At 36.2% G+C, this 14,023-nt stretch overlaps 2 protein-coding genes across 4 annotated transcripts; one reads left to right on the forward strand and one right to left on the reverse strand.

Moving 5' to 3' along the window:
* Positions 1 to 426: 426 nt before the first annotated feature.
* LOC135649203 (protein XRI1-like) lies at positions 427 to 3,027 on the forward strand. Of its 2 annotated transcripts, none has more exons than XM_065167381.1 (9): positions 427 to 603; positions 1,088 to 1,143; positions 1,233 to 1,355; positions 1,430 to 1,566; positions 1,662 to 1,725; positions 1,810 to 1,909; positions 1,988 to 2,040; positions 2,205 to 2,285; positions 2,391 to 3,027. In XM_065167381.1, the coding sequence occupies exons 1-9, from the start codon at positions 557 to 559 to the stop codon at positions 2,714 to 2,716; spliced, it is 987 nt and encodes a 328-aa protein (XP_065023453.1). In that variant the 5' UTR covers positions 427 to 556; the 3' UTR covers positions 2,717 to 3,027. The 2 variants fall into 2 exon arrangements, with proteins under 2 accessions (XP_065023453.1, XP_065023455.1); XM_065167383.1 differs by having other exon boundaries at positions 1,810 to 1,888.
* Positions 3,028 to 5,678: 2,651 nt separating this feature from the next.
* On the reverse strand, positions 5,679 to 14,023 carry LOC135649367 (ethylene-responsive transcription factor-like protein At4g13040). Of its 2 annotated transcripts, none has more exons than XM_065167643.1 (7): positions 13,837 to 14,023; positions 11,664 to 11,715; positions 11,027 to 11,157; positions 8,041 to 8,122; positions 7,130 to 7,301; positions 6,146 to 6,267; positions 5,679 to 6,059 (listed from the first exon to the last, which is right to left on the reverse strand). In XM_065167643.1, the coding sequence occupies exons 2-7, from the start codon at positions 11,704 to 11,706 to the stop codon at positions 5,914 to 5,916; spliced, it is 696 nt and encodes a 231-aa protein (XP_065023715.1). In that variant the 5' UTR covers positions 11,707 to 11,715; positions 13,837 to 14,023; the 3' UTR covers positions 5,679 to 5,913. The 2 variants fall into 2 exon arrangements, with proteins under 2 accessions (XP_065023715.1, XP_065023713.1); XM_065167641.1 differs by having other exon boundaries at positions 11,027 to 11,169.

A 14,023-nucleotide genomic window follows, 5' to 3' on the forward strand; every position in this document is an offset into this window, starting at 1 on the left:
ATATATATATACATATATATATATATATACATATATATATATGTATATATATATATGTATATATATGTATATATATACATATATATATATACATATATATATATGTATATATATACATATATATATATATGTATATATATATATATGTATGTATATGTATATGTATGTATATGTATATGTATATGTATATGTATATATATGTATATATATATATATATATATGTATATATATACATATATATACATATATATGTATATATATATATATCCAGAAATAATTTAGTTGTATCATTGCAGATATTGTCGTGTAAGTGATTACCATAGTGAATTTTTTTTATTTGAAGAATATAATTTAGTAAATCTTAGCCGTTGATTAACTGATCGACCGCTATAAATAGCAACTCGCTTACCTTCACCACTGACCCGTTCTTTATTCTCTTCCCTTGGATTTTGGGGCGGCCGCTTAAAAGCTCGCGAGGCGACTGCTTTCCTCTCCCCTGCTTAACGGCTCTCTGCGCTTTAGCTTCGTGTGCTCTGACCTCTCTTCCGTGGAGGTATGGATTTCCAGAGCAGCAGTGGCTACAGCGTCAGCAGCAGTAACATGTCAGTTCCGTTCCTGTAATTTTTCGGATTATTCGGTGTTGGATGTGATGTTGAAGGGGGAAGAATCATCAGAATGACTCGTGGCTGACTAGAATTGTTCCCCATCATCTGTTTTCTTCTCTCTCTTTTTGGGATTTTTTTCCGATTTTAATTCGATCTGCATGCCTTTGATCTTGATCTTAGTGTTCTCTCCATGTTTTCGCTAGTTCAGCGAGGACATTTCTGCCCGATGCCTATCTTGATTGGGGAAAGGTATCATATTTCAATCGGCTTCTCGTTTGACTATTTGTCCTTCCAAGTTTGAATTTTCAATAGTGCCACCTATTGGGTTTGATTCTGACGTTTTACCGGATACCCCATCTATCCGCTTCGGATGTGAACTGCATGATTGCTCTTTATATTTTTCTTGCTTTCCCTCTTGAATTATGATTCCAAGGATTAGAGATGCTTATTTTCTGTCAATTATGTGCGGAATGTGCCGCAGTGATATGTGGGGATGGCAAGAAGAAGGGTTTTGCCTGCCGAGAGACTCCCAGCTTGGTTTGTTGTCATCTTTATTATTCCAGAATTTTTTTCGGGGAAAAAAGTTTGATATTCGTGCTTATGAGATCTGGAATTCACAATCATAGGTTTACCCCAATGCCTGTGGGGTGATAATAACCAAAAAGACGAGAGTTTGCTGTCTACGCTGGGAGATCAAACTCCGATTAAAGATTGCAGAGATCTAGGCCTTGATGTCATGCATACATCAGGTACACTTCTCAACTTCTGCTTGTCCCTTAGACTGTTTCAATGTCCTATTTTGACGATAGAAAGGTTATATCAGATAAGGCAAAGAAGGTTGTGGAGGAAGGACAAGAAGCATCCCGAGGCAAAAGGCGTCGGATTTTACAGTTTACTTCTGATGCCGATGGTACCACAGCTGACAACGAGCAGCTGTCGGCTCCAGTGCCAATTTCTAAGGTCATTAATTCAACAATATTAATTACTTTAGTTCTTGGAAATTTGTTCTGATCATACTAAAGGATCTACTTCCTTGGGTTGCAATTGAGTTTCAGGAGGATTCAATGGTGGACGATGGTTGCCCAAAGGATTCACAGTATAATCCCATCTGCAGTTCAGGTTTCTCTTTTTGTCTACCTTGGATTTCAGCTTTAACCGATGCGGATATGTTCCTAGTCATTCTCATTAAGAAATATATCTCAGATGATGTGCTTCTGTTTAGCAATGAAGTCTTGGATCAGTCATCGGATGAGTGGTTGGAGTACTTCAATGATAGTGAGATGTACTGCAGCTCTAGTGAAATGTCTGTTCTTTCTATGCTTGATGTTTTTGCTGCTTTGTCCTTTTTCAGTCCATAACCTGAGGTTGTCTTTCATGACAGATCTTCCAGCAAAAATGATCATGCCAAATCCATTGCTCAAGTAAATGTTTCAGGTCAGTATAGAACCTGTGAGTTTTGCTGATGTGATCATTTTTTGCGATATGTTTTTAACAATCAACAAAATGGATACCATATTTCAGAAATCAAATGCTGTTATCAACATATATAGACAGAAATTACTTGGTAATACTTTCAACTGCTCCTTTGTTCTCTCTAGATTTCTGCAATATGGAACCCGATGCAATGACTAATCGCATGCTGGAAATGCCTAATGCTGCTACTCCTAAGATTTCCAAAGGTACGTGTTTGCTTAACGAACTCGGTTTGTGTTCAATCACTAGGTTTTTCTTTCTGTGCTTGATCATCCCTGCCATTATAATCAATTTCCTTACTGTTCTTTCAGGTACAGAATCCTGCATCAATTCTCCAACAAAGTTGACTACGTTTGTTGCCTATCCTTTTACCCTCATAAAACCATGTCAACTTCAAGGGCACTTGACTTTGAACGATATAAATCAGCGAATTCATGCTCCACCATCATCGAGATCAAGAGACAAGAAGGATGATAAACCAACCTTTGTTTATCCAACAAAGTTGACTACCTCTGTCGCCTATCCTTTTACGCTCGTAAGACCATGTCAAGTTCAAGGGCACTTGACTTTGAACGATATAAATCAGCGAATTCACGCTCCATCGCCATCAAGATCAAGAAACAAAAAGGATGAGTAGGTGGCTTCCTTTTAACAATACAAGCGAACAGTGTGGCAAGGCATCACCAAGATCCTCACTACCAATGGCTGCTGACCACATAGGTCCATTCTAAACTATGTTGTGTGCGTGGCATCCCAATGATTCTTTGTTTCTGTCGGGCTTATGATAAATTTTGGGTGGCTACTCTGTAAGTTCTGAGCACAATCCTTACTTTTTACCAGATCCATTGCACAGTCGTTAGTTTGGCATTTCCTCTGAGTCTAAGTTTGTGTGCTCGTTGTATTCGAATGAAATATAAGTTATATGATGCTCCTATTGATTGAGAAGAATGCTTTCACTCCTGACAAAATTGTTTTTGCTCTTGATTATGAGCACTTACCTAACATTTCCTTACTGTTTTCTAGGATAAATCAAGAAGTGATACATGCAGGGTAGCAAACATAATGTCATTCATGTCCATGACACAGCTTGTAGGTTCGATACCTCAGGGTGGAGCCTTGTGGTCTATATTAAATAGGTTGTTCTTAGCCTAAGAAGAGTTTTTGTATGCAAAATGGGAAATTTAGGCTTAGAATTGTTAGATTTTTGCACAACTGGAAGAATCTGATTTCATGACATTGCTTTCAGCATATAGGTATAGAAGGCAGCAGCTTGTCAGGAAGTCTGCTGGAAGTGGGGTTGTTAAGAGAATTGAATGGACTAGCTCACAAGGTACTCATGAGGTTCTTTACTCCTAGAAAGAGCAGAAATAAATGTGCACATGCGATGCATGTGAGGTTAGTAGCTTGTGTTATGGACTGGCCACAAGCCACATTGTAGCCCAGATTTATGAACCGGTCAAGATTAGGAATATGCTGTTGCTGTCTACTGGGAATGAAGGCTTCGTCTATTTATAGGTGAACATTTTATTGACTCTTCGACTTTATTTAAGAACAATATCTTTGATGATAGTATCCATCAAACTTCCATAGACTAATTTAAGCTTAAACTAATCTAAGTCTTATTGTTCCCGATATAAGATTAAATTATTACAAGTACCTCCATAGAGACAGCCGAACTCCTATCTCTCCATGCTTTTAAAGATGATTGTGACTTTGGAAAGCTTTGCTGCATTCATTGGAATTAAGTTTCGTTATGACAATCCCGATCTTATTTGAAGGGAGACATGGACTCAATTTTTCCGCTGCTAAGCTGTCATTTCTGTATGAATAATACGAAAGGACAAAACTTCAAGGGTGCTGCAGATTTCACCGTCGCATCATTTCAAGTCCAATTCTAAATGAATGAAACCATCATGGCAACACCAGTTCCCAACCTAGAAATCTGTAAAGTTGATACGGTCAAATGAACATTCAGTGTCAAATCAGCCTTCATCGTCCGCTGGGTCTCTTCTCCATTTTGACTCATCAAATTTCTAATAGGGTTAGAGAGAGGACATAATTTGAAATGAATACAAACAAAATACTACTACTCATGGAAATATTGTTTTTTCTTTAGTATCGGGTCTTAATTGGATGTTCATATTTAATAATAGGCATAATGATTTCCATTTTCACTATCAGAAGATGAAAATTGATTCCCACAAAGACAAAATTTTCTTATCTACATAAAACCCTTAATAATTTTCGAAAGGAAAACTTTGTGTGACAATAAAAAAGAACCAAATGCTCGTTCTAAAACAATAAAAAGAGTAAAAAAAAAGAAGGAAAAGAAATCATTCGAGATGAAAGCTAGAGAGAGAAAGAAACCAATATGGGCATCATAGCGAGCCGAGAACCCATCGGAACACAAGAGCACTGGCTTTCTGAGATGCCTCCTTTGATCTGCGATCCTTCCACTTTGGCAGGGATTTCTCCGATCGGTTCCGAGAAACCCCCTTTGACGAGAGGAGCGGGAGAAGAGGCGAACCCTTCTCCCGTCCTCCGCCGAGATAGAAAGATCCGATATTAGGTTTGTTCGAAGACGATCATACCAGCGTTATTTATGCCATGTGGCCGGCTGTCCTCGGCCGTCTGATGGATACCTCCTTGTTCGCGATGACGTGGACGGTCACGATTCAATGTGCGTGCTGCGGCAATACGGCTACAGTGCGACCGCCGCCCTTTCCTCGTTCCGAAAGCTACATGTATGGATAGATGTGGCTCAAGTGGCGTAGTTGTGTGAAGCGTTGATTGCATGCGTTAAACGAAGGCGGAGTCTTGAACAGAGGGGTTTGACTCATTATACTTAAGAGGAAGAAGATATTGATATGACATTTTTCAAAAATGAAGCGAATTATAAGTGAAGTTTGCAATATGACATTGATTTCTTCATAGTCTCTTACAGTCGAGTTTGTAATATGCCACATCAATCCGAGTTTTTCCGATTCAGGTTCATTATAAACAAGACTCGCTTCAGATTTGATCCTCGTGGAGTTGACTTTCTTGCAACTCCACACACTAAGGTGTTAAGAACTAAGTCAACTAGTAAGACCTACCACCCTATAACGAGCAAGGAACAGATAAGAATTTTCATAAGAGCCAATTGGATTGATCACCGACTCTAAATGACCAATATAAACTAAATTATTATATAACAATCTTCAGCATCAGCAATTTATTAATAATGTAAGCCAATAATACTACTTTATGGGACTAATTCTGCAGCAAAAGCTGATTCAGAATAGAACTTACAGTGCTGTCTCAGCCTAATACTGCAGCATATCCGAGACTGGTTGGTTGAATCATGCAAATCTGACAACTTTAAGCTCATCTTTTTCTTCAAAATCTGTAAAAAAATAAAAGCTAAAGAAAAACAAATGAATAATCAAACAATCGATAGATGAACACAAGTCACAAATGAACAAAGTCTGTGCAAATAAGGCAAGTCAATTCAAGCTACTTATCTTTAAAGATCCAATTTATGAGCATACATCCCATGTTCTGACAATCTACTTACACTTAATGAAGGCAGTAATGTAGTCAATAAACTTGAGATTAACTTCTGAGGGAAACAGCAGGGGAGAAGCTGTTTATGTTAATTAAAGGTAAACAATAGCACCTTACATCGACCAGAAATTGGCAACTTCCCTTGCCAAGAAAAATAAGGGCCTTTATGCAAAGAAAATTATTAAGAAATAAAACTAAGCTATAATCCTATATATATACATACGCATTAAATAGCCTCAATATTAAAAGTATGAGAGCTTGTATTTTGGATTCCTTGGATCTCAATATTTACAGGACACATGTATTGGCATCAACATCTTCATCATCATCTGACATGGATGAAACAGGGGTGCCTCCCTCGTGTTCCCAGTTGCTATTTGGCATGTGAGTCTCTGACTTCTTTCGCCTCCCTACAGTAAGCTTTCGCTGGTGCTCTGTAAAAAAAACCAACCATCACTAGTTCTGTATGATTCTTAGTTAAGCATGGGATACAATCAATAGAAAATAGCTTCATTTTTACTTTTGTCATTGATTGCACTGCGCGTCTTTTCCAAGAACTCATCCCAGTTGTACTGTCTTAGCTCTTGTTTCTCCTCCTCTGAGAGCTGAAAATTTGGTTCTCTCCCACACATAAAAGCTGCTCTGCAGGTAAAGATGAATACTTGAGAAAAAGAATAAGCAGGAAATAATTGAGTCCTACCTAGAAAAACACAGTAACTCTTATGGCCATGCAATCAATATCTAGGCATGAGATATTGTGAATACTTTTCTATCCAAACAATTAAGTCATTTCAAATAGAGTCGATCATAATCAGTAGAGAAAATTCAATTGAAATAATTTGTACAAGCTGCATCTGTGAGATGTATATCACCTATAAATTATGAATAGCAATATGGGATAATGGTAAAAGATGATATGGATGCCAATACCACAGGTCTTAAAAATGCTTAATAAGATATGGCATATATACAACAGTCAAATTAATGCCAACGATTTATATTTTATGTACACCAAAACACGATATTATTCAAAGAATTAGAGGTTATGAGGATGTGTCCTATACATCCTATAACAAGTAACTAATGAGCATCAATAACTCATCAAGGAAGAAAATTTAACTATATATACATATATATATATATATATATATATATATATATATATATATATATATTAAAAGTATCAATAATACTTGTGATGAAAGGAGAAGATATTCACGTTAATTAAATGAACAATCATTTTGATGCTCAGTACACAATATGTATCACGTCCAACATCAAAAGGGGACAGCCATCCAAGAGAACAAAGTCCTTCCTAAAGTTAATCATAAATTGTCCTTAAGTATCCCAAAAGTATTTAAATATACATTCATATAAAAAAACAAGTATCAAACCAAGTTCACAAAATGCAACGCCCCAGGGCTCATGATTTAAATTTGAGTTAAGAGTTTCTTCCTCAGCAACAGAACTATAATATCAGGTAACCGAATCTAATAGCCTATACCTGTCATACAATCGAGCAGCTTCTTCCTGAGATCCAACGGTCCCTAAGTGAATTTGTTTCTTGTCAACTTTTATTGCTGCTTGCCATTTCATATTTTTGAAATAGACACCTGTCATAATGCATGGTTCCTGATCTTCATAGTGCTTTCTCCTATGTCGTTTTCTGCGTTTGCCTGCAAATGGAAGCAATGAGATGGCATATAACTTAGATGAACACTCATAAGAATAGCTTGAAACAAAAAAATTATCATGCACCAACTAAATGGTTGGATTTTTAGTATCTAGGACAGTTTTCCCACAGGTCAAGGGATTTGATCCCTTATACACACACACACACACACCTTTTGCAAGAGTTTGATATATTCATGCTATCAGAAAGAAGCTCTCAACTTTTTATATTTTTGTTTGATTGTTTCAACAGGTATGGCAAGTTTATTAAATCTGAAATACAAAAAAATATTTGTGCTTTCTCTTCTAATTTGTTTCTCCAAGAAATCATTTTTTCTGATTCTTTTAAGCATCCAATCCCCATTAATAACAGCACATGGAAACTTCTGCCTAAGAAATAAAATGGAATTTGCCATTTTCTTATATAAAATTGTTTTGTAAAAGAAACAATTTGAAATTTTCTTCTTGTACATGAAAGTAACAAAAAATCAGTCATGTTTCACACAACAAGAATTTAGGATAAATTAGTTAAATGAATTATATTGCATTTCAACTGAAAAGTATATTATTTGTCTAATCAAATGTTTCTGACTGTTAGTCACTTATTTTGTCTTTCAAGCAAAAAATTTAAAACAAATTCACCATTATGCAAGAAAATTTATACACAAGAATGTCCCAGATTCAGTGATATCAATATATAAAGGTTTCAATTCCCACAACATCAATTGTATACTTATAACAAACCAGGAAAATTATTGTTTGGCTCCTCCTTTATCGTGCTTGAGCCAAATGTACTCGAGGATCCAGGACATATAGATTCTTTTACCTGTGAAACAACATGATATGCATGGAGAAATTCAGCAAAGGATTTGACAGAAAAATGTTAATAAAATTATAGTAGCTCTCGAGAAAAAGATTTGACAGTAATAAGCTACTGAAGTTGAACCATGTGAATACCAGAAAAAAGGCCTATTGGTTTGAAGAAACTAAGAAAGCACATCAATCAGTAGAACAACCACTTTTTACCTAGGTCACCTTTTAAAGACCAACTTTCCTCTAAAGTATTTGGTGTAGAAAAATGTTCACATTTTTAAAGGAAAAAAAGGTACCCAGTTAAAATTTAATTATGGTAGTAAGTGAAAAATTCATGGGGCATAATGCACCAACTTAGGAAGCAAATCAAAACCAAATAACCATCCTTTTGGAAGTCCATACGCTCTCCAGCATGTTTCATTGCAAAAACAAATTAAAAAACACATACATTTTCTGGCATAATTCATTGATCCTTGTATTCACATCCACACATGCATGACTTTGTGAATGGAATAAGCAGCATATGTCATAGGCTCATAGCAAGCTAAGACAATAAGTTACTCCAATGAGAACTACAGTACTAAACGAAAGACAACACCAAGAAAATGTATCTTTTCCATAAAATTGTCCTTAGCTTTTCGTTGACAATATTTGGATTTATGATCTGAAATAAGGACATATATATAACATACATCTGGTGGAGATTTTGCAGTTGCAGCAAACCACTTCAACCTGTGGCTATTAGTTTGATAATGATAGCTGGCCTTTGAACAGTAAAACTAAAAATAGTGGCATTTGCTAGCAACAATGTATGAGATAGCTGTTCTAGAAAGGGCAATCTTTTCATGTGTTAGGTATCTTGAATCAATTAAGATGAAGAGATAGATTAAGATATTATTTATAAAGTAAAAATTGTGTGATCATCAAGTACAAAAATCCTATAAGGTCATTGTTAGACCAACGATGCTTTATAGGTCGGCTTAATGAAAATACTGAGGTGGATGTCTAAAGTTATTTGAAAACATAGAAAAAAACATATTTTTATTCGTGAATGAATGTGTAGTTTCAATAGAGGATTTAATGAGGAAGACCTATTTAAAATGGTACAGAAATGTGCTAAGGAGACCAGAAGTAAACTATTAATATTAACGGTATGAGAAAAGCCAAATGGAGACCTCATTATTGGAAACTAAAAACAAGAAATTAAATACGTTTAATTTAACTAAGAATATGAATTTTTTTATAGAACTCAATGACAACAAAAGATCCGATAGCCTACCCCAAATAGTTGGGACTTTACAGATTTATTGTTGTTGTTGTAAATTATGGTCAACAAGACATGAGTCGTATCCAAAGCATCATTTATCAAGACATCTTGGAAAAGTTCTTTTGTCTATATGCACGTAAATTTTTAATTGATTATTCTTTCATGATCCATAAAATAAAACAAACTCTGATAAATATTAGTTGCAAGTAGAGCTATCAGCTATGTTATACATTTCATAACTGCTTATCAAACACACAATCAAAGTCAGATAGGAAGAGCTGTAAAGCTTATTTAGTTACCATTCTCTTCTTTAGTTTTCCTTTTCTTCTCGTGCTTAAAGGCCTATGAAAGTAGACCAAATGGTTTGAAAATGACATGGTTTGATGTCATCATCCATGCATGAAGCATATCTTATGTGAGGGCAGGACACTGGTTATTATGCCTAGGAAGAAGAGTGAATCTGTGACTATCTTTCGCTCCTCTCTCTCTTTCTTTCCCATTCTCAAATATTTTCTTCTTTCTAAAAAGCCCTTTCATGCGCTTGTCCTACATTATATCGGTATCAAGGAACTTGGCCTACATCAATTTGCTGACCTAATTTCCAAAAAAACAACTTTCCTACCTAATTTGCACATTCACGGAGAGCCACCAAAGGAAACTGTGATGCCCTTCTGTGTTTGTCTTTTAGGTCTCCTGCCTTGGAGAGTTAGCTCCCGTCTCCTCCAATGAACTAGTAAACTCTCTCAAGAGATTAGGCATCATACAACTGTCCAACTTGCCAGCCACTCTACAACAATATTTGGTAAGATACATTAATCTTCGTCCTTAAATGTTATGAGTACTAGTAAATTTCATAAAATTGTTGGATCATATTACCTCACGTTCATCTAGAATAGCATCTTCCATATTCTCGTATTTATTTACTCTTTATATTTGTGATTGTGATAATATTTCTACATATCAGATGCCAAATTAAACAAAGTAAGAGCTTGCAATTGTTAAGGCAAACTATAATTAAGATGCCTACAAGCAGAAACTTTGAAAATAAAAGTTACTACTATAAGGCTTATAATGTAAAAGAACTGCATATTTTAGGAATCTTTATGTCAAGTTTCAAATTTTGTCAACTTATGTCAAAAATGGGCCTTCAACTTACAAAATAACTTCAGTCAAGGTAACATCGGTCCTAAACAACTAAGGAGCTGAAAAATCACCAAGGAGTTCGTTCAGGTTAAGTAATCATGAGATCGTCGTTAAGTAGATTACTACAATAAAAGAAAACTATTTTTTAAAAATAAATTTCTCTAGGAAAATAACAACACGATGCCATAATGTTGCAACTTTCACATGTAAAAGGAAAATAAGTAATCTTCAATGTGATTCAAAAAGTATATAAAAAAAAACATGCAACATAATGATGCTAATTGGTAAAGCATGGCCATAAAGGAAATTCACATCATGAAAGCAGAGCTTAATTTGTCTTATATGTCTAAGAAAATAGCTTAAGAATGTATAACCTTTCAGTCAGTGGTCAGATTAAGCCATCATACATGTACAAATGACAACACAAATGTTTCATGCAGAACATTAAGCAGAGATATACTGGAAAAAGTGAAAAATGAAACCCAGGATTATAAGTTCGATCTATACCAGCTTTTGAAGGCTTGACTCAGGTGAAGGCATGGGATGCACACTGACTGGCTTGACATGTTGATTAGAATTATCCACAGCATTTCCATTTTCAATCAGCTTAGGAAGCACAACAGGGAAGGAACTTTTTCCTGCAATATCATCTTCGAGCTTTTCACTAAAATGACAAGCTCAATACATGCTAAAGCTCATTCAATTATCAAAATGAAATAGTTCCACTAGCAGATAATCCAAAGCAAGAATGCTGAGAACATAAAATAAAAATCCAACCATGTCCATTAAAAATGTAGTTGACTATGTTTTAAGTCTTCAATTATTACTTAAGATAACAAAACTTCCCTCATTAACCAATATAACTGTTTTCCAGTCACAACAATTAGAAGCTTAAAAGATCATAAAATAAAATATCAGTTTCTCAAAAAAGATCAGAAAATCCAAAATGCAAGTGGATCAAATAGGACAGATATCTTTCACCACAAACAGAAATTAAGGATATCATGAATGAAAAACAGCTAAAAATCAAGGTCCAACCAACAGAAACTGACTCATCAATTCCAAATTATGGAACCTAAAGGGGAAAAGTTCCTTTGCGTCATCCATGCAATGAAAACTTTTCACATCAAACAGAAAGTATTACCAGAACAGAGCCCCAAATATCTTCTTCTCCTTAAGCTAACCATGACCGATCACTGCTAACAATGGAAAAAATAATTAATACGAAATAAAATACTTGTTAAACACTATAACAATGCACAATAAATGAATAATGAAATTTACAGCACAGAGATCGCATGAGTACTGATGTAGAAATAGTTTCAGCTAAGAAGGCCTACCTAATTAATAGACTGGAAAGTAGTAATATATTAGACTAACTATCATGAAGGTCTATCCGATAAAGTTTCTCAGTTTTCGATGAAGCATAGTGGCTTAAATTCAATTCCGCTAAACAAAGGAGCAACTTTAACATCTATCTAGTTGTCAAACTCTTACCAACCCCAACCACATTGAATCAGACTTACTAACCAGCTGAGTAAGTTGTCATCCAACCAAAAGACACCTGTCATCATTGAACTCCATCTTTGATCTCCTTTCCATCAAAGATTAATAGAATTGAGTTCCAAACTAGCTTGCCACTGTCCAGGACAAAGTCTCAGTTCTGAGCACCACAAGATCCATATTCTAGAGGATAAGAGGTTTTGGAGATCTGTCAATAAGAGATGTGATCAAGGAATTGTCAATAAGAACTCCGCTATGGTAAGTTTCGTCAGTCTTGAAGGCTCTGAGTTCAGGTTCAAACTATACTCCATTTTAAATGAAAAGTACACGAATATCTATCGTAATTCTTGGGATGTTTCCTGGGATTTTTCTCTAGAAAGATGTTGGGTTCTATGGGGGCTGAAACTCAATCAAGCTAAAGGAAAAAGACTTTTGGAGTGAAGCCTTGCATCTTTTTGGAAAGAGCTAACTCTACCATGTGTCACAGTTCGGTTGATTGATATTGAGAAAAATCCAGGATTTGACTAGAACAACAACAAAAAGCTCAAGTCATATATTCTCAGACCAATTGATATGGGCCACCATCAAAGCATGTCAAGGCTAACAACCAGAAGCATAGCAAGATACCGCCATGCCACGAAATTAAAATTCTTGATACAAGGCATTTAGCAACAAATTGAATTTTAAGGAAAAAATTGACACTGGAGCTAAAGTATGGGGCAAGTAATTTGGTGTAACGTGCATCACTCTATGATGAATGGTATGTACCAAATGGAAACAAAGGTGATTTGAAAAATAGGAGTGACAATCAATTATGTAAACAACTCTTAACGAGCCTTATTCAGAATTATTTTACTTAAATCAATTTGAGGAGTAAACTGTTGAATCATTCCTCATTCAAATACACCTAGTACATTATTGTAACTATCAAGCCTAGGTTTTAGATGCAATCAAGGAGATCAAATGGGGACTTCGGTGAATAGGTGGATAAGTGCAAATAAGTTTCCCATAAAATCTCAGAAGTTATCAGTAGCCAGAAACAGGTTGTGGATGATACAGTCTTTGGAAGACCAATGTGCATGGAGACAGAACTAGGAAGTTGTACATTCAGAGGGCAGTCCAAAGCGAATCAATGTTGGCTTGCCTGCTCATACTATCATCAGCTAATCGAAAAAAAAAAGGACTATGAAGGTACTATTCAGTCGCAAGGTTCAAATTAAGCAGAAAAATAATAAAAATTTTGAACTAAGGATAAACGAGCTCTTTGAAACTGATTTGCCCACCACAAGGATGTTCGCATCCTGTTGACACCTGAACTCTTGAGTCAAATATCATTCTAACTCGCATTACAGAACAAGTACTAGTCAACGAATGGCATTACCATCATCCATCCGAGCAAGATTAACGGTAAACGCCCCTAACAGAAATTTATCAGGGTGACGACCAACAAAATCCACAATTAACCCAAGAAGGAGTCCTTTTCCTCACAATACAAACTTCCTCAGCACACAAGTCACAAATTAATACTTTCTGAATACATCAGTCACTTGGATTTCCAGAAAAACATCCCAAGTCACCATCCAAGTTGACACCCACCACCTCTAACCAGATGCCCATAGACTTCCTCCGCAATCCGATTCGCCAGCCTCCATCCACCACCTTACGCCCCACGAGCCCCGATGGCGCAAAACCATGAGCCAAGGTGGCCGCCAACCCATCAAGAACGGAACCCGAAATCCAACCCGTCGACTCACCATGTATAGACATGAAAACAAACATCGGAGTCCAAGAAAGGGAGGACGATGGCTTCGTACCGGTTGATGCCGTCCACGGCGTCGAGGCCGGAAGAGATCACGACGCGGCGGCGGGATCCAGGGAGAGACCTAGAAAAGGTGGCGGAGAGGGAGGCTCGGCCCGCATCCACCACCTTTCTTCTTATTCTTCGTCTTCGACTTCGATCTCTGTTTGGTTTCGTCTCCCTTGTGAAGGCATTGAAGGGAT

The sequence above is a fragment of the Musa acuminata genome, chromosome BXJ3-9 (genome assembly GCF_036884655.1).
Source record: "Musa acuminata AAA Group cultivar baxijiao chromosome BXJ3-9, Cavendish_Baxijiao_AAA, whole genome shotgun sequence".
Taxonomy (NCBI): Eukaryota; Viridiplantae; Streptophyta; class Magnoliopsida; order Zingiberales; family Musaceae; genus Musa; species Musa acuminata.